Source organism: Chaetura pelagica, unplaced genomic scaffold (genome assembly GCF_000747805.2).
Source record: "Chaetura pelagica isolate M959 unplaced genomic scaffold, ChaPel_1.0 scaffold10, whole genome shotgun sequence".
Classification (NCBI taxonomy): domain Eukaryota; kingdom Metazoa; phylum Chordata; class Aves; order Apodiformes; family Apodidae; genus Chaetura; species Chaetura pelagica.
This window is the reverse complement of record NW_009952263.1, coordinates 11,506,509-11,530,410: the sequence shown is the minus strand read 5'-3', so window position 1 is coordinate 11,530,410 and position 23,902 is coordinate 11,506,509. Positions and strand designations below refer to the sequence as shown.

The window sequence follows — 23,902 nt, the reverse complement described above, 5'->3', positions numbered from 1 at the left end:
ATGCCAAGAATGAAATACAAAATCCATAAAAAGGAACAGAACAGATGATGTTCACTCAGCTCACCAACTGCTCAAAAAGAGCCAGAAATACTTTAATCCAGAGGGAGCTTCTAAAAGGAAAATTTAAAAAAATGGCGCTTCCCTTCGTTCACAACATACCCGAGATGGCACTGATGAGGAGGTGAGCAGCTGAGAAGAGTTCTTCATCCTGAGGCTGGTACTTCTGTAACAGCTCATCCTGTAAACTGCAGCCTAAGAGCTTCAAGATGTCAGCAAGGACTGCAAGTTCATCAGGTTTTAACTCCTTCAGATCTGGCTTGTCTCCTGTGCGGATATCATCTAACTTTAAGCAAAAGAGTAAGTAAAACTTCTTGAAAAGATAAAAGCTCAAACAAAAGAAAATACTAGCTCTATCCTGAAATTGCTTTTAGGAAGCAAGCAAGAGTTTCTTCATCTTACCACGTCCTCCAGGGTAGTTAGCATTTCTTCATGGAGCAAGAGTTCACAAATGGTTTTATATAAAGTTCTTTGCCTGTCTTCTGTCAGCTTCACAAAGGGCTGGAACTGAGTCTTCAGCTGTCTCAGATCTTTCCCAAGAAAGCAGTAAAAAGTAAAACTAAGTATTTCTACACACATGCCAGTAAAAACTGTTCGCATTTTTGCTATGTGTCTCATAGGCACTTCCATTTATCACCACATCTTGACATTCTGATTTCCATCAGCACAAGTTATAAACCAAGGCTGGAACACATCTGATTATACTTCCCTAATGACCCAATGTAAAATCTCTAGAAAGAAGAACAGCTATCACGGATCAACTTCAGTGTTCCAACATTCTTAATATTTTAGAATTCAGTATTTTAATGTTAACTGAACTTCTTTACTGTGAGGGTTACAGAGCACTAGAACAGGCTCCCCAGAGAGGTTGTGGAGTCTCCTTCTCTGGAGACTTTCAAGACCTGTCTGGATGCCAGAGTGATCTGCCCTAGTGTTGGTCTTGCTCTGGCAGGGGGGTTGGACTTGATCTTCAGAGGTCCCTTCCAACCCCTAACATTCTGTAATTCTGTAACCATATATCAAGCTTCTGACTTGAAAGTTCATTTCCAGAGAATGTTCATTTATAAGGCAGAATGAAGAGTTCTTCTCATAATCTTACTTCTTAATCTGGGAGTTAACAGGAACTACAAAGTCAATGGTTTAAGTCCACAGAGAGAATTAAAGGTTCTTACTGTGATACTAAATTGTTATTATCCTAATATTTCATCAGGAGCATCAAAGAATTACACCCCTTTATCCCTGACCTCAAAAGACTTACTACAAAAATCAGGACAAAAATCTCTTCTTGATTGAAATAGTGACTCCATTACAATAAATACAACAGAATCACAAGAGAGGTCACTGTGCTTCTTTCTCCACAATTCAACTATGACACTAAAGCAAAATATTTCATTACATCAAAGTACTATTTTGCTAAAAAGAAAGTAAGTTTTCAAGTCAATAATGCCGACTGGAAGGTTGGAATGTGTTTTTCCACATTCCAAAAGCATGGGCATGCAAGCGTTCTTAACCATGTTTGAAAGAAATTTCCCTTCATGTCACTCCAGTCAAGAAACACGTTCTCTTTAAAGATGCCTTTTATATCTAAAAATTACCTCACTGGGAAAAAAACAACAAAACAGGAGTCCAGCCATAGGCAGTTAATCTTTGTACCTCATGCAATCATATGACTGTCTATTCAAATAACAGCAAAAGAAACCTACTTTAAATTGCTTTAGTAGAAACAATTTTGTTAGTGTTTTTTCCAAGTTCAGGTTAATGAATTAAAAGAAACCTCCAAACCCTTGAAGCAAGAAAGGCACAGAAGTATGTCAAGCTAAAAAAAACAACACCAGTGGCATGGCATTCTTTCACAAATAAGTGGTTTTTTATATACACATGGAGACACAGTTACCTCTTTGAAACCAGTCTACATTGGAGAATGACAGAATTTATCTGGGGACAAGAAATACCTACAGTTCGTCTGTTGAACAGGCAAAATTTAGAGATAAGAGAAGTGACGTTAACTGTTAAAACAAGTTGTAAGAATTCTGCCAAGAACTGATGAAAAGTAAAGTGTGTTCTGAGGCCTTGGTTTGTTTTCCCCTTCTTCATTCCTCTGGTGACAATTTTGCCCCTTCCTTCCACATTCCTAAAACATATCAATTTGCAAACTTCCATTTAAATAACATTTTTATTTCATCAGCCTTGGCTGATACTGAAGATTTCTATAAAGATTCTCAGAAAATAATCAAGCTAACAGAAGGCAGGGGTGATGTTGCATTTTTAAGACTTAACCTTTAACTGAGAAGTTTTACTGAGAGCATTTTCCAAATAATGGAAAAATATTTTCAGTAACTCTTTCTGAAAGCATAAATCATCACTAATCTTATGGAGCTTCCCTGGAATGTAACAGAATTGGCATAAAAACCTAATTTTGTAAGATCATACAAATGACAAAGGGATTCAGGATGTCCCTAGGGAACAGTCCACTGCATATACCTATTGCAGAAATAAATTTTTCTGTTCTGTCAGTGCATTCCCCTAAGAGCCCTTGACAAGGGCTATTAAAATGAACTAATATGATTTCTTATGTACTATTGTACCTGCTTATTACCTCCTATCATGTTCCTTAACTCACTGTAATGTAATAATGTAAAGTATTTCTGATAATACCTTGTTTCAATACACTTAAAGAAGCATCACTGGGAATGAGGTTTTTAGACCCAGAGAACATCTCATGATCAACAGCATCTGGCTGATACAGAAATGAAGCATCTCTGAATAGTGCTGAGTGGGGAGAAGCTGAGCCTTCTGTGCTTTCCTTTTCAAAACCTCCTTGCTGTTCATCTAGCAGACAGAACTCTGTAATTAGAAGAGATTTTAAAAAATATTAATAAAACACACAATCCACTACTGAATGAGATGCTAGCTTGCATTATCTAGTGTCCTTGCATGTGAATGCTCCATGTCTTGTCTCTTTCTAGATGGGAAGAATGCCAGTGGTTGCTATGTGTGTGAATTACTGAGCATTACTGCAGCCCTCATGTTTGATACAGTGTGCACAGACAAAAGGTCCTGTGGTGTAGCTACCAACTACAAAATGTGACACAAGCTCCTGTGCTCCTGTGAATTTAAGTAATGTAGACAGCAAATGAAAACTTCTCACCAACACCATAAGCCTGAATGCTCCAAACAAGAGATGCAGGAAGGAATTTTTCACATTTTCTACCAGTTAAGAGACATGCTGTATGCTGGCTACAGGGTCCACTCACGATGGAGACAGATGAAAGCACTTTCTAAGATTCATAAGAACTCTGAGAATCCCTCAAAGACCTGCTTTTGGCTATGGTACTCTTCCTGAGCCAAGTCACAGTTCTCAAGTTCTCCAGACCAGTAGAAAACAGGAGGCTTTTCAAGTTCTCTAAGGGACTTCACCCAGCCATGTTCACTAACAGAACCACTCTGCACTATGTAGTGAATCTCTGAAGTAAGTTTGTGACGAAAATAACACACCCTGGCTGGATAATAACACACCCTTTCTGCCTCATCTTAATGACAAGCACTGGCCTACCTCACCCAAACAGGACTGTAGACTTCCTGCCATCCCAGACCCCTCAACTTGACGTAGCAAAGGGACCCCTGGTAGGTACACAAGGAACCTTTGGAAGAGTTTTGCTGAGAAACCTGGAATTTCATGTTCTGTGCTCATGTGTCCAATACTGTGCCCCAAAGATGCAGAATATAATCAAAGCCCTATGTATTATTTTTATCATCTTTTAATTGGCTCAAATACAAGATTTGAAACTATACCCCTGGCACTCTGCAGCAGGTCTGAGGAGAATACAGGCAGGCTAGCAAGAATAACTCAATTTTAAGGTAATACTTGACAGCAAAGGGGAAAAAAAAAAAAAAAAGCAACCAATCAAGAACAGTGCTCACATGTACCAGGCACAAAACCTAAATATAACCTTCCTGCAGTTGTAAGAGTCTGTCTCACCAAATTAAGGACATTCAAAGCAGATGAGAGAGCATGGAGAGCACTCCATCAGCAAAAAGCTTTTTCAAAGGGAGAGCAGACAAAGAAATTTCTGCCACAAAGAAAGACAACCGAGACCTTTATGCCTGCACAACCCTTCATGTAGAAGAGTGAGCTGCACAGGGGCAGAAACACAAACTAAAGAACCTTCCAAAGCAACAAGACTCGGCGCAGCAGCTGAGGCACCACCAAGCCAACATGCTCACATTGCTTCCATTGATAGTAACAAGGTTTTCATACAAACCCTGAGGGAGGAAGACAGTGCTAGTAGATTACCTGCCCTAAGGCAGGGTGATGCTAACGAGGGAAATCAATACATAGCATCAAGTGAAAAGTTTCTAGAGTTTTTAGATAGACCTTGCTGTTAAATCTTGTAGCAGGACTCGATTTGGAGGAAAATACAGGACTATGAAAGTTTTGTATCAATGGGACCATTAATTAATTTTGTATCTCATTAATTTGTCATAGTATTAAAAAAAAAAGGAAAGTGAAGTGAATGAAAGAATACACACAATACTGTGATAACTTCTCCACTGAAATCTATTACACCCATAGATGACAACTCTCCAGTAGTGCAGTTAGATGGAAGAAAACCAGAGACAATCAATGAAAACAAGTAAAGAGACTTCTTTGTGTGGAGAAGCTGAAAAGATTGGGATTTGTTTAATTTACAGACATTTAAAAGGAAGCAAGTCACATATACATAGCAAAAGCAAATCAGCTGGGTGCTACTATACCTCCTGTTTGTAAAGCAAGCACAAGAGGATTTGCAGTGGGACTTTAGAGACACAGACTGCAAAGCCTTTAACAGGAATGGCTTTTTCTTGTGGTAGAAAATTAGCCTGTAGAAGTCAAACAGAGTGATTACAGGAAAACATTATGTTAAAGGGATGAGAAAAAGACTAGACCTTTTTATTTTTTTTATATATATATTTTTTTTAATTTATAAACATGTTCAAGCATGTCCAGTCACATTAGCCAGAACATTTAAACTAAGGTTTTTATACTATTATTTCTGATAGAATAACTCAAGCACTATCAGTGGCAAAGAAACAAAAAACCCCTACATGCACTTTATTCCATAATTATCCTTTAAGAGAATCCCATTATCTTACCCCTGCTACTGGTCACTTCCAGTCTCATGTGAAAGGACTCCATTAGTCTTTGAATTTAACTTCAAAGGCTATTTTTATTTCCATGAACAGCCACTGATCACTGCTCAGAGATTAAGAAGTTGAAGGTTATGCTCTACCCAACATATTCCTGATGAAAAATCCCTGATTTTGTTATTAATTCCCCAACTTTACCTTTTATATGACAGTCAGGCAAAGAGAGAGAGCACAAATTTTTTAAAAAAATAAATAAAGAAGAAAAGAGGCAAGACATAGGTTGCTTGAGATAAAAAATTAAAACAAGATGTGCTGGTTCTGATGCTTGAGAGAAATATTCGTCAGCAATGTGAACAGTGGCATTGAAAGCACCCTCAGGAGGTTTGCTGATGACACCAAGCTAAGTGGTGTGGCTCACAAGGTGTGGTGCAAGGTCCTCCACATGCATCAGGGCAATCCCAAGTACAACTACAGGCTGGGTGGAGAATGGATTGAGAACTGCCCAGAGGACAAGGACTTGGCGGTACTGGTTGATGAAAAGCTCAACATGAGCTGGCAATGTGTGCTTGCAGCCTGGAAAGCCAGATGTGTCCTGGGCTGCATTAAAAGAAGCATGGCCAGCAGGCCAAGGGAGGTCATTCTCCCTCTCTAGTCCTCTCTTGTGAGACCCCACCTGTGTCCAGTTCTGGAGCCCCCCCAACACACAAAGGACATGGAGCTGTTGGAGCAAGACCAGAGGAGGGCCATGAAGATGATTCAAGGGTTGGAACACCTCTCCTATGGAGACAGGCTGAGAGGGTTGGGGTTGTTCAGCCTGGAGAAGAGAAGGCTCCAGAGAGACCTTACAGCAGCCTTGCAGTGCCTGAAGGGGCCTGCAGGAAAGCTGGGGAGGGACTTTTTACAAGGGCTTGTAATGAGAGGACAAGGGGTAATCGCTGAAAACTGGAAGAGGGGATATTCAGGTTAGACAACAGGAAGAAATTCTTCCCTATGAAGGTGGTGAGACACTGGAAGAGGTTGCCCAGGGAAGCTGTAGCTCATCATTGATGTGTTCAAGGCTAGTTGGATGGGATGTCTGCCCATGGCAGGGAGGTTGGAACTAGATGATCTTTAAGGTGCCTTCCAACTCAAACCATTCTATGATACGATTCTATGATAGGAAATAACATTAACTCTGAAAGAAAAAAAAAAATTGAAAAAGAAGTGGAAAAAGAGCAGAGAAATACAGATCATTAACAAGGCACGTGCATACTAGCTAGTGGACATAGAAATTTCCATCTAGAAATTACATCAGTACGCTCTCAGCTATACATCTATGTAGTCAGACAGCCTTAATTGTACCTGATTACTCTGAATTACAGCTGTATTATACCACAAAGTCAATGCCCTCTACTCTATCTCTGCATGCAATTTATGTCAGAGCAATTCCACATTTCAGAATTTTTTTTACAGGTTACATTATCTTTACTTACATTCCTGAACCTACTAACTTCCTTAATATCAGAAGTCAGTTAAAGGAGAACAATGGAAAGCATCTTCTGTGCTTCTTATCCAAATAAAGTGCATCCTGGATTCAAATCTCAACTGCACTTCAATTATGTCTTCAATTTATCTCCTGTTTCTCTCCATATCAGTCCCTTCCAACTTCCAGCCCTACACAGTCCATCTGATTTCTTCCCTTCTTGCATAACATCCCCTGAAACCTCCTTTAGGTCTGACAGCTTAACTGAGGATAGAGAAGAAGAAATCCCAAGTGATTCTGCAGAGCAGAGCTACTACTCCCCCTAAAGCCAATTTAACATTTTTTTAACTTGACACCTGAGAGTATTCAACCTGAAATAAGTAAAGCACAACCAGAAAACAAGACAAGGACATTCCTGCAACCATTCTGAGAACAATCTATATATGAAAGTGTAAAACAGACAGAACTTGACACTCTAGTCCTATACTTTACAAATAATTCTTTTATTAGCATGACTGTAGTTTAAACATTCCTGGTTTACCATCAACTTAGATTCAGTTCACTCTCCCTGCCAACAGCTGAAGGCAACAGCATGGGCTGAGGGCCAATTAGCTAGAAGCAAAATTGCAGAGAAAGACGTAGACAACAAATTTGAGAGGAACAGCAGTATGCCCTTGCAGCTATTGAAGTTTGCTGCATACTGGGCTGGACTGACAAGAATGTAGCTAGCAGATCAATGAAATGATTTTCAATTTGGTAAACTGCATCCAGACTGCTGTGTCCAGCTCCAGACTCCCCAGTACAAGACAGAAATTTACACACTGCAGCTATCCAGCAAACAGCCACCAAGGGGGGCTGAAGGACACCATGTATGAAAAAAGGCTGAGAGGCTGGGTTTGTCCAACTTGGAGAAAATATTCCAAAAAGAGAACTTTATTGCTATCTACAACTACCCAATGCAACCATGAAGAGAAGACAGAGGCAGACTCTTGTGTGATGATAGAATAAAAATACACACAAAGTAAAGAAAGGGAAATCCTCATTAGATATTAAGGGGTAAAAAAAAGTTCACCATGATGGTGGTCAAACATGAGAACAGGCTGTCCAGAGGGGTGACTGGATCTGTCTCTGGAAATAATAAAAAACTGAATCAAGAATACAACCAAACTGATCTTAGTCTGAAATCAGACAATTCAAAAGTTGGCCCTGCCTTGAGCTGGAGCTTGAGCTAGATGATCTCCTGTAGACCCCTGACACTTAAGCTCTTCTGAGTTGACAATTTATTCAAACCAGTGAAAAAGCATTACTAAATCAGAAGAGCAGCATTTCACAGCACCAATAACTATCAAGGTAATGGAGATTATACAACATCATCATCTTCATACACCCAGAAATGCAAAAATCACTGCTCAACAGACAGCTCTATCCACAGCTCAATCAGGTGACACAGAAAATGAGTTTTACACTTACCAAACTGGCCACTGTGCTTTATAAACAGTTCAATTACACCATAGGCAATAGTGGTCGCAGGAGGAATTTCAAGGATCACACTAGAATCCTTCATCATACTTCCATTTTCACTCACCGAAACCTAGAGGACAGATTTATTAACTGTTTATCTGATTCAGCTATTGTGTAGCTTAAACTCAGAATTAGTTGAGGGGAAAAAACAGAGAGAGAATGTGCTTTATTCTCCATGATATCTAACTAAATCAGGTTACGTTTGATGCCTATGAAAGGAACTAAATGAGCAGTGAGGTAGCAGTACAATGCCAAGAGCAGCACTCAAACTCTTAGCTACCCTGTCCTCACACAAAGGTTAAGCTCTAGGTGCAGCTTTTGTGACACATGAAACACAGTGTCACTAGGAAATGGGCACCCACCACAGTATCCTGCCCTCTTCTATCCTGACACCGCTTTTGCCCAGCTGGAGACTGGTACCAGGAAGGTGGCACTTGTGCAGATGGCTGTTGAACTGCAAATCCCAGATTTCTACTACTGGAGACACCCTGTACACAGAACTTATTCACCCACAGCTTTGAAAAACACCAAACCCAAAACAACTTAGAACTAGCAAGCATGTATTTTGACTTCAGCAATTTCTTCTCAATTCACAGGCAATTTTTTCTCAATTCATAGGCAGTTTTTCAGATATCATCACAATGCAGTTAATCTCTACACCCAATATAAAAAACCAAATAGCTTGTTAATATGTACTAAAACTCACTAGACACTGCAGACATTTTTGATGAATGACTACTTGGGTTTTCAAATAAATCTGCTTCAGCAATGCTTTTTGCTCTTCAACATTCACTGAATTGTTACATTTGGTGTATGTTCTGCTGTAGGCAGGAATCCACATAGAAGCTGAATCACAATTTGACAGTATTGATAGAAATCACATTCCAGGCTCACACTAAAAGATGGCATCTTTTGCCAGTGAGGCAATGAAAAAAAAACATTTTACCCTTCAGAAGTTTCACAGCTAAGCACTGCAGTGAGTTCTTACACCTGGGAGAGTTCAACATTAAAGAATCATGAAAAATATTCTGAAATCTATTCAGAGAAATCATAATTTTTTCTTAGTTAATCTGCAAATGTTTTATTCCTTGCAGTTTTTTTAATAACTTTTACCTTTACTATTTTTGTACTGCATCCCATCACTCCGCGGATTTTTTCTTCTGTCTGGGTATGTTCACATATCATACACTTCTGAGTTGTTATTATCTTTTCTCTCAAGATGCACAGCACTTCACGTTTTCTTTCTATTACTTTCTGCAGTAAACTACTGTTTAGATTTATTGTTCTGAAAAAGAAAAGAGGCCATTAACAACATAAATTCTAGAATTGAGAAAAAAACATTTTCTTTATTGCTTGATGAAGCTTCTATTGAAAAAAATAACAATGGTTTCTGTATGAGCAGTGTCCTCAAAATGATTATGTCCTCTTTTGTTATCTGGTAGCCATAATTATATGTATCACACAGTAAGTCCAAACACACATATTGAATTCTTGCTTTCTTAATCTGAGGAAAAATGGCAGTTTTCTGAATACTTTCTAAGCAAAAGAAAAAAACAAGGGAGAACTAAAGACAACTTTAAGCTTCCAGTGTAATATGAAAGCAATCAGCCAGGCTTGCGGACACTGAATTGAATCCTCTGCTACTCTGAACTCACTCTGACATCAACAGGTGACATTAACAGGTGACATTAACACAGTAGCAGAGTAACATCCCTGGCAGGGGATGCCAGGTAACCAGCCTCTTCAGAGTCTCACGTTAACACAGACAGTGTCAGTAAGTCCATGGGTCACATCCTGCAGTCTATACTCCAAAGAATTATTTCAATAAAAAAAAGTTAACAGGGAGTACAAACAAATGACCTGTGCTCACAATTCATATTATGAACTCCCTGCAGTCTCACACAGTAGTGCATACATTTAATAGCCTAATACATAATAAGAATGTAATATAATAGTATCATCCACTCATCACAAAGCTCTGCTCAGAAAGATTGAATGTGCAGTCAAGGCACTGGAAATCAAGAAACATACAGCCAGCAATCCTCCAGTCAGCTTAGTTTCTCCCTTTGCTATCAACTCCCATTTTTCCTTACAGTAGTTCTCAGTTTTTTTCTCTCTAACCTGTCTAGATCAAGTTCTGTTTCTTCCCCCTCCCTCTCATTCATCTCAGCTTTGTCCCACAGCCAGCCAGCTCAACCATCACACTTTGTGTGATTTTTCTAATGTCTTCTACCCTTAAGATGACACCAGCTGTCCATGGCTCTCAGCCTCAGTCTCCCCTCCTTTTCAGTTTATTGTCACCACTTTGCAGCCATCTGGCCAAACTCAGTGTAATTTATGTCCTGTTTACCATTCAGTCTTGTCACGCATCTTTGTATGTCCTTCTACCTGTTGTAGATGTGCCACCAGGTGCTCCTTAATATGGGAGGTGACGTGGGCTCCTTTGCACCCAAGTGCTGATGTCCAGACTCACCCGGGACTAGGACAGCTTGAGTTGATCACCATTAGGACTGCTGGCCTCTGAGGGCTCGCATGCAGGCAAAGTAGTGTCCTGACACGCTGCTACAAAGTCACCAGAATTTCCCCTTGAGAGATGAACAGCAAAGCCCCAGTGCCAACACTCACAGCTTGCTAAGGATCTGCAATGTCCCCTTAAGCCCTGGCCTGGCTTATTGTGATCAGCACTGACCAAGTATTTCAAATGGCTGAACGAGAAAACATGGAAAAGATTTCATGGCTTTTGGGACTGTAAAGTCCTGTGTTCTTCATCAGTATAACCTCACAATTTACAGGTAATAACCAGGACCTCCACAGTCAAAAAACAAATTCACTGTGTGAGAAACCTCAAATCTTTGGTCCAAACCTCCAACTGAACAAGTGATCTCTACTCCACAACATAATTCAGCGTGCGTTTAAAGGCTGCTGGAGGTATTTTCAAAGTTAAGTCCTTCTTAGAATGAGAAGCAAGTGAACTCCCAGAAATAATATGAGGATTATTTTCTAAGAAAAGATGACAAAAATTACTACCCTGTCTTCTGGGGTATTAACAGATTTTCTGGTAACAGTTAAATCAACTTCCTAACTGTATTTGATCTATTAAAACGCGCCATTTATATTAAGCTTTTGCAAAATAGCCATTGGATGTCCTCTGATGAGATGTCTTATATTCTATGAGCAGATAACTCCACCAAGACAGCTGGAAGATTACAAGATTGCTATCCCTGGCTCAACTTACTCAGTCTTTTCTCCTCCCTTTTCCTGTAAATGGCTTTTCATGGGGCTGAATGGCAATTCCCCCCAAATATGATGGAAAGACATGTCTGACTCTGCTTTATTTAAATCGATATATCTCTACTTTTAATTAAAAAGTTTTAGATTTATTAGATTCTGGAGTTTGGGATTTATGCAGTCTGTATAAGTCTGAAGTCAGCTTGGTTCTTTATTAAATTAAAAATATCCTGAGGCAATTTTTGATCTTCCCAGAGTTACATGCTTATATGAAAGTTCAATCAGTTGGAATGAACTGTCTGAATACCTTAAACTTGACTGTTTAAACATGGGAAAGAAAGCAATGCTTTTTTTACTGCAAGTAGAAAAGCACCACCAAACATTCCTGAGATTATTAATAACTTTTTTTCTTTTGGTGCAAAGCCATGCTTTATGCTTGGAATGCAATGAATTTTTGGATTAAGCAACAACAGAAGAAATGTCAAGCAATCACAAACACTGCTGCACTTAGAAATGTCTGCCAAACCAGACCTATTAGTTATCACAACAACAGACCATCCAGCCTATCATATACTTCACAATAATAATTATGATTCTGAAGAAGTGTGCTAAGCATCTTGAAAATACAAATTAAGGCACTAAGAACTTGAAGTTTTAACATTCAACCTCAGAAACCACTGGGGAAGAAATACCATGAAGAAGCACAAAAGCAGTTTGTCATTTACTTTCATATGATGTATTTTTTGCCTGCTTTAGAGGATGACAAACTCACCAGACATCCCTTAAAGCTATAGTAAAACAGGAAAAGAAACAAAACAATTTAAGGTAGAAAAATACAGATTATTGAGATTTGCAGTTTCTGAATGAATGTTAACATGAGAAGCATACAGAATATGATTTAATTCATAACAAAAGAATGACCAAAATAATTCAAGAGACTGCTACAGCATTCTGCCCGAGGTGGGACTGGCTCAGACTCCTGAACACTCTTGGCCACTGCCTCAGCCCCAAGAGTCAAGTGACTTTAATGAGATGCAGTCAACTGGAAAACTGGCAGAAATGCTTTCCTCTTCCCACTTAGTGAGCAAATCCCACCAGATTCAGAGCTTTAAAACATGTACTTTTACCAACTGCTACACATACCTTCCTTTTAGGACAGCACAGTTAAATGTTCTCTAGACTTCTGGCACTGAACTTTGTCATAAAACCCCTTAGATTCTTAGTGTTCTCTGCACAGCTTATCACTGGGGCACAGACTGTGGAAGGCAAAACATTCTGCTCTTCTCAGTGACTCAAACAGGAGACAACATGAGGTAAGGAAATACCCAGCTTATCTACATTATCATTGAAAATAGCTATCAAGAGCAAAATGCAACGGGGTTAAAGTTTGACAGAGAAGAGCTTGAAGTACTGCAGGGCAATGGCTGCTGAATCTGAGTGTATTTTCTGCCAAAGCTGAACTCATTTGCTAATATAACATTCAGATGTTGATTTAAACCTCTGAGAATACAAGCATGCAGGCACAGGAATTGCACAGCATTATTCTTTATTTTACAGGTTCCGCTTCAGAGCTTCTATTTCTGTCCTATAACCACCACTCTTTCACCATCTACTGTACAAGAGCCGTCACTGATCTTGTGTGACCTGTACTACACCACTTCTCCTTCCCACCACAAAAATCTGAGCTGAAGTACTCAGAAGTAACACTACAAAAAACACAGTAAGATGTTGGTTTGCTAAGTCCCATTATCAACACATGGGGATGAGCCTGTATAAAGATAATTTCAAAGATTTTTATTGTTGGTTCTTAAATAACCTTCCTGAGGTCAACGATTTACTGTGCTGGAAGCTCTGTAGCTCAAACATAAACAGAAAAGAATTTCTTTGAGCTTTGGTCTCACTCTCTCCATATTTAATTGGATTAAACACCTCCATTTTTCCTTCACTTTTATTCAACCTTTTTCTTCCTGTGTGAGGAAAGCAGTAGAGAATAGAGAGGCACAAAGGCAATTTGCTGCAGACTGGAAACAGAAAACAAGGGAGAAAGGCAGAAACTAATGGAAGGCAAAGGAAAGAAAGACAACATTTGGCAGCAGAGCAGGCTCACACAGTTAAAGGAGAAGGCAGGAGCCTGCTCTAAATCCCACAGTTGAGACTGAGGGTCTTCCCTTCAGGTACAAAACTGCTGACCACACCATCCACAAAAGAGGTGGCTAAGACCATTTTTCCATCAAATCCTCTCTAGCCTTCTCAGTAACCCACCCCATAAATCCTCAAAGCAAGGAGCTTGCAAATTTACGATGAATACCAAAAAGAATGGTTACTGCTATGAGTACTCTCCATCCTCAGTCTGAAGTCACCACTGTTGCCTGCCTGCACAAATTTTCGCTACTTCAAACTACTGACGAGTGAAAAACCTTTTCAGCTCTGCACTGGGCAACATCACCTTAACAGGGCCATTCTCACAGCTGCAGAGACATGGGTGGCCCACTCTCACAGCCTCACCCAAATGCAGCTTCTTCCGTAACATCCACATGACTAACTTCAAAACATCTCTCGCTGCTCTGCCAGAAATTATCCACTTCCTTTATAATGTGCAATATCTGCCATCGTCCACACAAATGCTGTTTGCGGCACAGTGAGAGCTCTCACCCAAATTTGCTCCTTCTCTAAAGACCTCTGGATAAATCCATGGATTAAAATCCACCTGACCTTGCTTTGTCACTTTCCATAAGGCACAGGCACATAATATTTCTTTGGATAATCTGTTTCAAATATAACCTTTCTGACCTACTTCTTACAGTCACATTGGAACACAGTCTCTGCTATAGTCAACTTATTGATAGCATTTCACAATTTTGCCTACAGAATAACCTGACAATTATTTCATAGAACATCTTCTGCAAGAATGCCAAACACTTTTGAGAGTGCAAGTGACAGACAGTTCACCCTCTTTATTTGTTAAATCAGACACACAAAACTGATTTTGTTGAATCCTGTCTCGTAACATTCTGTGACTTCATATTATCCATGTAGCACCTTTGGTAAAAAATGGAACGGTTTTCTCATCATCAATCGTACCAGAGTATACTACTGCTAACACCTGAGTATTTTAATATGCTAATTAGAGAGTTAGGAGTCATTCACATGAAATGACAGAAGTGTGACAGGCAAGCCTCTCTGCACCCAATATGTACTGACCAACTGCTGCCACATAGTCCTCTTTCTCTCTGCTGTCTCCGTTCTCTCAGGACTTCTATTTCCATCACCCAACACAACTTAGCGAAATGGTAAAAGCAAATGAATTTGTTAATCCATGACAACTACAGAGATTACAACCTCATCGTAATCATTTTCATTGAAGGGAAATACAGACCAGTTGAGGTTGGAAGGTCATCTGGCCCAACCTCTCTGCTCAGGCAGGGACACCTAGCGCAGGCTGCCAAGGATCATGTCTCCAAGGTGGGAGACTCCACAGGCTCTCTGGGCAACCTGTGCCAGTCCTCAGTCACCCTCACTGTAAATAAAAGTGTTACCTGATGTTCAGAGTCTCCTGTTCTGTCACTGGGCATCACTTTAAAGAGCCTGGCTCCAACCTATCTGTATCCATCCTTCAGATATTTACACACAATTGAGCAGCTCCCCACTGAGCTGTTGGCTCACGTCCAAATGAGTGTCCACCAGGAATCCTACATGCTTTTCTGCAAAGCTGCTTTCCCGCTGGTCAGCCCCCAGCATGTACTGATGCCTGCGGTTACTCCATGTGCAGAACTTTGCACTTCCCTCTGTTGACTGTGTGAGGTCTCACCAGCCCAGCCTGTTGAGGTCCCTCAGGGTCAGTGTGACCCTCTGGGTGTATCAACCACTCCTCCCAGTTTTGTGTTGTCAGCAAACTTGCTGAGGATACACTCATCACCCAGGTGACTAATGAAAATGTTGAACAGGATTGACCCAAATATTGTCCCCTGGGGTACACCATTAGTCATTGGCCTCCAACTGAACTGTGCCACCAATCAATACTCTCCAGGCCCAGACATCCAGCCAGTTTTCAGTCTACCTCCCTGTCAACTCATCCAGCCTATACTTAATCAGCTTCTCTATGAGGATCTTATGGCAGACAGTACTGAAAGCCTTAAAACAAGAGATGGAATATACTGTTAAATCCATAGCAATCTCACCGAGTTAAGGGCATAGAACTCTGACCTAAAATCAATATGCTACAGTACTCTGTGAATTAGCAAGCACATTATAATACAAAAAGCAAGCATTATGTATCATAAAATATGCCAAATTTATATACCTAGAAGTACCACTTAAGTTTATTTTCATATTGCATGTTCTGTAAGTGTGTTCTGTATTTAAAGTGTCATTGCTCCTGCAAATCAGAAAAGATCTCCTCTTGCATCCTTCAACTGTCATCCCTTTTCAGAAAAGGATTGCTATGTGGCATCTGGAATCTAATTAAAAGATCAGTAGGATTCTCCTCCAGAAGGTTCACATAAAGGTGACAGGAAACTGATTAGCTGCAATTCAGTACTTCCCATTTGTTCAACCTTGAAAACTCACGACTTTGTCCAGAAGCCATGTCAGCTTTGACTTTTTTCAAGAGTTTTCTGCTATTTATCTGCAACTTTGACTTACAAGATTAACACTTTAAAATGCAACTTTATTAGGCCATATATGTGGAAATAAAAAATGAAACAATGATTGAACAAACAAGCACCAGCAACGTATCTTATTAGATGAAATCAACACTTAGCTGACTCTGATCTCACAAGGACCGATGCGTAAACATCATCTTAGTACCATAACGCTTTGCATCCAAAAATCACTAACTTCTAGGCATCAGCTACTCCTGAATGCTGAATTCCTGAATTTCACACAATTCTCCATGAACAAGATGAAAGCTAGAGGCTTGGACACAAGCCAGCATAAAATATTTACGAACGAGTAACTGCAATTCCATTTGTATGGCACTGCCACAGTTCCCAGTGAGCCTCAGTGATACGCTGAAGAAAAAATAAAAACTATGCTATCCTCATAATTTTCAGGGCCCTGACAGAAGCCAGACTGTGTATTAATTATATACATTTCATCATAAGCCTTAATACTCTATGAGCATCTTCTCTATGAACTAAGACCTAGCTCCTTGTATAAAGGGGCACACACATTAGCCCCATTTATAGTTAGACTCAGATCAGCATAGAGCTACTGATTTTCCACACTCAAAAGAAGATAATGTATTTGTAAGTATTTAGCTACATTCAGGATTACAACCTCAGGATGTGCTGAAGTGAATTTAATTTGCTATGGGAGGATTATTTGTTTGAACAGAGCAGGTAACTTACTGAAGAAAACTAAGTAAAAGCTTACTGATCTGAATAGAAGTTACTCCTGTTTGGTTTTGTATAGGACTCTATCTAGTGGTAGAAACAAGATTCTAAACCTTGACTGACACTTTTTTTCTGATACTAGATGCATACTAATTTTACAGGCCTGGTACACACATTTACCCTGGTATTTTCAGCTTTTAACAAAGCATTTAGTGTTGACTTGTGAAAGCTCAAAATAAAAACAACAGCAGGCACCTGTTCCTGTGAAAATGGAGAATTGATTATTTCTAGAACACCAGTATATCTAAAGAAAATTTACACTGCTTCTGACAACTATTGCACTGATAAGAAAAATCTGTCATCTTTGTCTTCAGAGCATCAGCAAAGGCTATTAAAATGTATGACACCATCTTCTACAGATCTAGGGCACAAGGCTGTCACAAATGAACCATCCTCATCTCCCATGAGTCAGGACCTGCAAAACCCAGTAGACCTCTGACCTGCCAGCTGCTTGCCAAGTAAGCTTTGGTCCGTGACTGTCTTACTGCAAGATTAAACAGGATAAGAAGTGTTGTGTATCTTGTAAAATTAAGAATACAGTTTGGAAAATCTGGGGTTTTCTCCTCAGTTATTAAGAGTGTATAAGAGTGCAAAATAGATCTATAACGTGCATTTTGTTCAAAATGCACTAACCATGCTTGCTCACTTTTACTACTCCTTCAACTTCAAATAGCCCAATTTTCTAGCACAGTCACTCACACACACAAAATTATAAAGCCTGCTTACAAGAATATTCTTGTAAGGTAGTTCTGAATTCAGTTGCCACTGCATTTGCCCCAGTGACAGAGAGAAACCAATCCATTTGTTTTTCCAGATTCTTACCTTGAGTACAGTCCCCCAAAGAAGGGAGGATTTGGTTCTTGTTCCATGTGGTAATTCATGAAATTGCAGAGTGATTTATTTAAAATGAAAGGGAAAGGTTTGACCACCAAGCTTTAAAAATCTGGAAATTTTCATTTTCGTATAGATTACCTATTACCTGAAAATAAGACCTTACAATAAAAATAATCCTCAAACTATGACAACACTAAAGAATCAATGACACAGTGATCACAACTGGCCCAAGTATTTCAGCTCAGTGATCTTTCCTGGCCATTACAATGCCCACCTTAAAAACATACCTATCCTTGACGTCTTTCATAAGCTGCTGCAAGTCAATCTCCTGCTTCCTCAGGTTTCCAAATGAGGACTGGTTTTCCACATAGCCCTTCCCTCCAGCTCCCAAGCTGACCTTTCCAAATGATGCTTCAATACTTCCTTGAACAAAATCTTCAAACTTCCCAGTATATTTTGCAAAGTCAGACTCCACAATTACTAGAAAAGCAACAAAAGTAATTTTTACCTGTGAAGAGAAGTGCTGAAATAGTCCTGAAGTTATTGGAAAAACAGAAACTTACGGAAAATATGAAATGTTAGTGAAGGCAACGAACAGCACCCAGCAGGTCAATAATGACATTTACAGCTCTGCAACTCTTACTTCTGCTTCCTCCATATTTTCACCATCTTTGCCCCACTATCTTTCATATTTTGCCATTTAAGGAACACATAAGGTGACTGAAATGCTCTGCTATGCAAGTGCTATGCAAGATTTATAAAGAATGATTGAAACTTCTTTCAGCTACAAGGGAAAACTACAAAGCAGACCTGCTTGTAAAACAGCATTAATATTCTCCCATTATCTCAACTTATCTCAGTATAGGGGCTGTCCCAAAGCTCACTGAAAACCAATGGAAGCACCTAATTGGCTTAAAAAAACCCTGAATCTTATATACATCTAAACCAAAAAAACTGACACAGAATCAGCTAATCTTCCAAGCCAGCTACAATTAAAATCTAAACTTAGGGACTTATCTCTTTTCCTACATGGAATTGAGACATGCCCAGAAAGATGGGACACCAGATCATTAATCCTAAAATCTGGCTAGGACTGCCACAGCTGGATGAAGAAAGAACAAGGGTCAACTCTTTTTAACAGTCTGTGCAAGAAAGGAAGTGGTGGTAAAACTTGCTTGGCCTTGCTGGTGCAAGCATTCCCTGGGCTACTATCACTAACAGGGCACTGTTTATCCAGTGCTTTTTGACATGGAGCACAGTGTGTTTTCATGCTATTATCACATACTGGAATCCTGAAAGAAACATAGAATCATAGAATGGTTTGGGTTGGAAGGGACCTCAAGGATCATTACTTCCAAACCCCCTGCATGGGTAGGGACACCTCCCACTAGATTAGCTTGCTCAGGGCCCCATCCAACCTATCTGTGAACATTTCCAGGGATGTGGATTCCACAACCGCCCTGAGCAACCTCTTCCAGTGTCTCACCACCCTCCTAGAGAAAAATTTCCTCCTAATGTCTCATCTAAATCTCCCCTCTTCCAGTCTTCAGCTATTACCTCATGTTCTCTCACTATTAGCCCTTGTAAAAAGTCCCCCACCAGCTTTCCTGCAGGCCTCCTTCAGCTACTGGAAGGCCACTCTAAGGTCTCCCTGGAGCCTTCTCCAGGCTGAACAGCCCCAACTCTCTCAGCCTATCCTCATAGCAGAGGTGCTCCAGCCCTCAGATCATCTTTGTGGCCCTTCTCTGGATTTTCTCCATGAGCTCCATGTCCTTCTTATGTTGGGAGCTCTAGAATTGGGCACAGTACCCCAGGTGGGGTCTCACAAGAGCTTTATTCTAGGGGAATTTTAGGGAAAAAAATATACCAGGGGAGCTCCTGTGGCTGCAGACAGCACCATTATTAAACAGTAGGCTTCTTGACAACCTTCAGCACTAAATTTCAGCAGCCTATCTAGGCAAAATATTTCTATAATTTTTTTAAAAAAACATTTATTACTATTGGTTTTAATTAAATGAATAGTCAAGTGAGAAAAGATCCAGTAATTTCATATCCATGGATGGAGAACACTTCAGACCATTCCTCTGAAAGGAGCCCCCTTGTAATACGATTGAGAATAAGAATAACAAAGACGAGGCTTTGCCCTCTTCCTATCTGCAATAACAGTGCTGCCCAAGTATGGCTTTACCTGGTTTTATCGGTTTGTCTTCAGTAAGCACATCATTCAGGGTGACTGTCAAGAAATGATACTTGGGCTTCTGCCAGCACCAGAATTTCTTCCTTTTTGTAACTAAGCTCAGAAGCTGCAGCTTGTCTGAAGCATTCAAGTGGGACACAGCGATCAAGTCACCTCCGCTGTCAGTTTCTCTCACAAAATTCTTTGTTGCTTTTGCAAACATTTTGGGGAATCACTTAAGACCTGAAAGAATACATGTTTTTCAAAAACTACAGCTGGAAAGTGTAAATATTTACATTATCAGTTTAAGAAGCTTTTCATAGTATTGGTATTAGTGCAGGAACATCTAGTGTTTTCACCCCAACTTCTCCACTCTGAGCTGGGAGTCGTGACAGTTATCCCAAAGTCCAAAGGTCCCCACAGTTAGAGATGAAAGAATTTTAGTTAAAATTTTAAATAAGCAACAGTGAATAAGCAAAGAACAATGCACTGCAAACACAATATACAAGGCTTAAACATTACAACAGTAACACCTTAAATTTATGACCACATAGATAATGAAGAAAACAAACAAACGTGAGAAAAGAAATACTCCACTCAGCAGCTGGGAAGCTCCTTCAAGGAATCCTCACAAGTGCTTAGTCTGTTGGGCAGGAAAAAGCAAACCTTACCTGAAGTTCTAAGAAAAGGCATCTAGTAATGAGCACCCTGCAGAGACCGGCTGGGATGATGAGAGCACTGGTGCAATGGCAGAGGATTTCTGCCTCCACGCAGAATTCTTCTTTTATTACCTAACATAAAATTATCTTACTCCATATAAGGTAACGGGTTATTAGTCACACAAACTATCTTGATCGTCTGAACAGTGTGTAAACATATACAGGGATAATACAAATTATTCTATAAAAAGCAACAAACATTTGTGTTGGCATCTTTGTGACCAAGTTTTGCTTCTGGACTATGCCCTGGAAACATCTCAATTTTTTACTTTCTGAACCATTTTACCTTGAATGTTTTCCAATCTTCCATTTTCCATTAGTATAACTACAGTTAAATTGAACATGTTATTTGCAACTGCTATTCATACCTGCTGATCAGCTACATTCATTATCTTATTCTAGCTTTTAAAGATCTTCAATTACAAAATATTTGTATCTCTTATTGTGTAAGATTTCCTTTATCCCAAGAAATGCATTTTGCTGTATTTACAAGTGTGAACAATTTAAATAATGGAAACTGGCTAAATATTAAAAATGACCACTCACAACTGCTAAACACACAATTCTAAAAAATTAATTTTTCATCTTTAAAAAAAATATAATATTGTTTAGTTTTTCAACTCTGTGTTACTTGAGCTAATTATGTTTCCAGAACTACATCAGTTTGCTAAAGTTGGCAGCATTCCTCTGAATTGCCCAGCTGACAATGACTGGAAAGTTCAACTAAGAGCATAAGATGTCTTAGCTGGATACCTGCATGTTCATGATTAATTACGTGTCTCACTCTGCAGAGATGTTAGATTCATCATTTACAAATACCAGCCAGAGTAAGTTAGAACAGACTTCAAACAAAAACTGATATTGCAGTAGGCAATGAGGAATATTGAGAGAACATAGAAAACTAAGACGTAAATCTCTGGACCACTGGCTCCATGTTTTAGTATAACCTGAAGGACAGGGGGAAACAAACAAAAAAAGCCTTTTTGCAAATGAGAACTCAACCTTTCCTTTAGCTTTTTCCAAATCCCATTTCAGGTAACATTTCACAGAGTATTTATTGATTTGTGTTCAGGCATCTACCTTCTCATGAAACCCCCATGGCCTATTCTTAGCTCTCTACCTAAGCAAGTAAAGGGTGTTTCCCAACAACACCTGCATGGAGAGGATTCCAGGATGTCAAAGGCACATAACATTTTACTGAAGGGTCTTCTGGACTTTAATTGCAATTGTAGCTGCAACAAACATCACAACAGCCCCCGCTGTATGCAATGGGAATATCTCCACTTATTTTCTTGCTCTTTCAGCTTTTACTTAACAAGACCGATTTTTTTGTGTTCTTAAAGTTCTCCTCCTTAATTTCCCTGATTTTAACCTCAGTGAGAACACCTTTAACAGAAGGAGCAATGCAGCTCCACTGCAGCAGAAAAAAAATCCCACAAACAAAAACAAAGCAAAGCAAACAAACCAATGCCCAAAGAGCCCCAAACCCTAATTTTCTTTTTCCCTGGGACTCCTGCATGATGCCATATTTCACAACCAACCAGATCACTGATTTGTACAGGAAGGGACCATTAAGAAAAGTCTCATTGCCTGCATTAGCTACTCTTCCCCAGCATAACCTTCTCCAGATGCGCATTACATGACTGTTCACTCATTCTGATCCCATCCCTACCTCCATCAACCCATGTGGGATTAGTCTCTGAGAAGAAAAAGACCCACCAATTCCTGAGGAGTTTTTTGTGAGACAAATGGCAAAAAACAGTTCCTAGGATTTTGTATTGCTACACACTCTCTAAATCTCATGAGAAGAACCATCAATTAATTCTACAAAACTTCCAATTCATGGTGGTTTGCCATCACTACCAGTCACTGTGCTTCTGACTACCAAAAAAGACATCTGGGAAAGACCACAGAGCACTTACAAGGGCTGCTGACACTCACTAGGCAGAAGAGATGGGACTATCTTCAGCCTTGGTGTCAGCATCAGCCTCTCCCACACTCCGCTGTGCTGGGAACATCTCTACAGGGAGCACATTTGCTGGTGCAGAGCTTGCACGTGCAAAGCCAGAGTGTTCTATCCAAATTCCTGCTTGTGCCTCTTCAGACATAGTGCATTTAACATAAATTCTAAAATGTGCACAAGTGTCATGTTTCACTAGTTCACAAAACAAAGACATGGACTATGCCCTTAGCCAATGTCAGGGAGGTAGTACAGGTACCAGGATCCACAGCATCCTGACTAAACAGGACACGGAGCAGTTCCAGACACACCATTAAGGAAACTCTGCATCTGGAGCTTCTTCTTCTGGAAATTTTGTTAGAGCTGTACTTGGTTTGGCAGAATTAAAAGGGAAGGTATCAAAGCTAGTAGGAAAAGCCTGTCAAGAGTGAATTCACTCTTGCAGACTGATAGCTAGGCATGAAAGCAGAAGAGGAAGGAGGTCCCTCCTCGCCTACCAAGAAATTTAAAATTTGCCTGGAACTGAGTTACAGGAGGGCTGTTCGGTGAAGGGGATGAGATCAAGTGAAGATATTTACAGCAAGTTAATTGTTTACTCAAGCAAACAAATCTTACCCTCCTTCTTTATCACAGCTCCCTAACTCAATATTGTAGAACATTTGATCCAAATAAACATTTTACGAATAATCAGTGTTTACCTTTGTCAGCACAAAAGTAAGTTCTCAACAGCTGCCCAGCATTTCTTACACTCCACATGCATTTACACTGACCTTTAATAAAACCACCTTATTTCTCCATTCAACATAAGATTACCCAGCACACCTGGCACAGCACACAGGGAATTTGGGAAGAGGGTAACAAATGGATCACCAAACGTCAGCGTGTCCCTTGCCAACCCAGGCTTTAGGGAAGGCCAGAGATGACCGTGCAGGAGCCCCGGTGTCAGAAGAGCCATCGGGCACCAACTTTGCTCTGCGGCAGCGGCAACGGCCCCTGAATCCTAATGAAGTCGGAGTTTATGGCAAGAAGCGACTACGGCTCCGAAATGACGACAAGCAGGACGTGTGTTTTACTACAGAGCCTCACGGCTGGCTTCACCTCCTTTCCAGATCACGTAAAAACCAGCTCAGAAAATTAAAATCTTATTTTCATTAATAAAAAAGCAAAAACTCTCTAGAATTTGTTGTTACTTTTTTCACATGGCACTGAAGTAAAAAATTGTAAGTTTTCTAAAAAACCAGCCACAAAAGCTACCACAACGCAAAGCAGGTACGTCCGCGCCACAGAACGCAGCCCTTGAACGCACGTGGTCCCTCAAAAAACCTCGAATACATTCCAGCCCTGGGCCTGGCCCTCCCTTGTGCCCCGAGGCGGGAGCTGCGGGAGCTGCGGGATCGGGCCCGGGCCGGGACAGAGGGGGCCCGC

The 23,902-nt window shown here is 40.1% G+C and overlaps 1 protein-coding gene across 1 annotated transcript in view; it reads right to left on the bottom strand.

The window, feature by feature from the left end:
- Window positions 1-20,516, bottom strand: part of DFNA5 (deafness, autosomal dominant 5) — a 23,249-nt gene extending 2,733 nt beyond the window's left edge. The window contains exons 1-8 of the mRNA XM_010007576.1: window positions 20,470-20,516; window positions 19,811-20,041; window positions 17,910-18,102; window positions 9,281-9,452; window positions 8,117-8,237; window positions 2,713-2,901; window positions 460-587; window positions 160-343 (exon numbers count right to left, since the gene is read on the bottom strand). Coding sequence (XP_010005878.1) covers window positions 160-343; window positions 460-587; window positions 2,713-2,901; window positions 8,117-8,237; window positions 9,281-9,452; window positions 17,910-18,102; window positions 19,811-20,021 — 1,198 coding nt within the window. The 5' untranslated portion in view covers window positions 20,022-20,041; window positions 20,470-20,516. The remainder of the gene's footprint in view (window positions 1-159; window positions 344-459; window positions 588-2,712; window positions 2,902-8,116; window positions 8,238-9,280; window positions 9,453-17,909; window positions 18,103-19,810; window positions 20,042-20,469) is intronic.
- Between the last annotated feature and the right edge of the window lie 3,386 nt (window positions 20,517-23,902).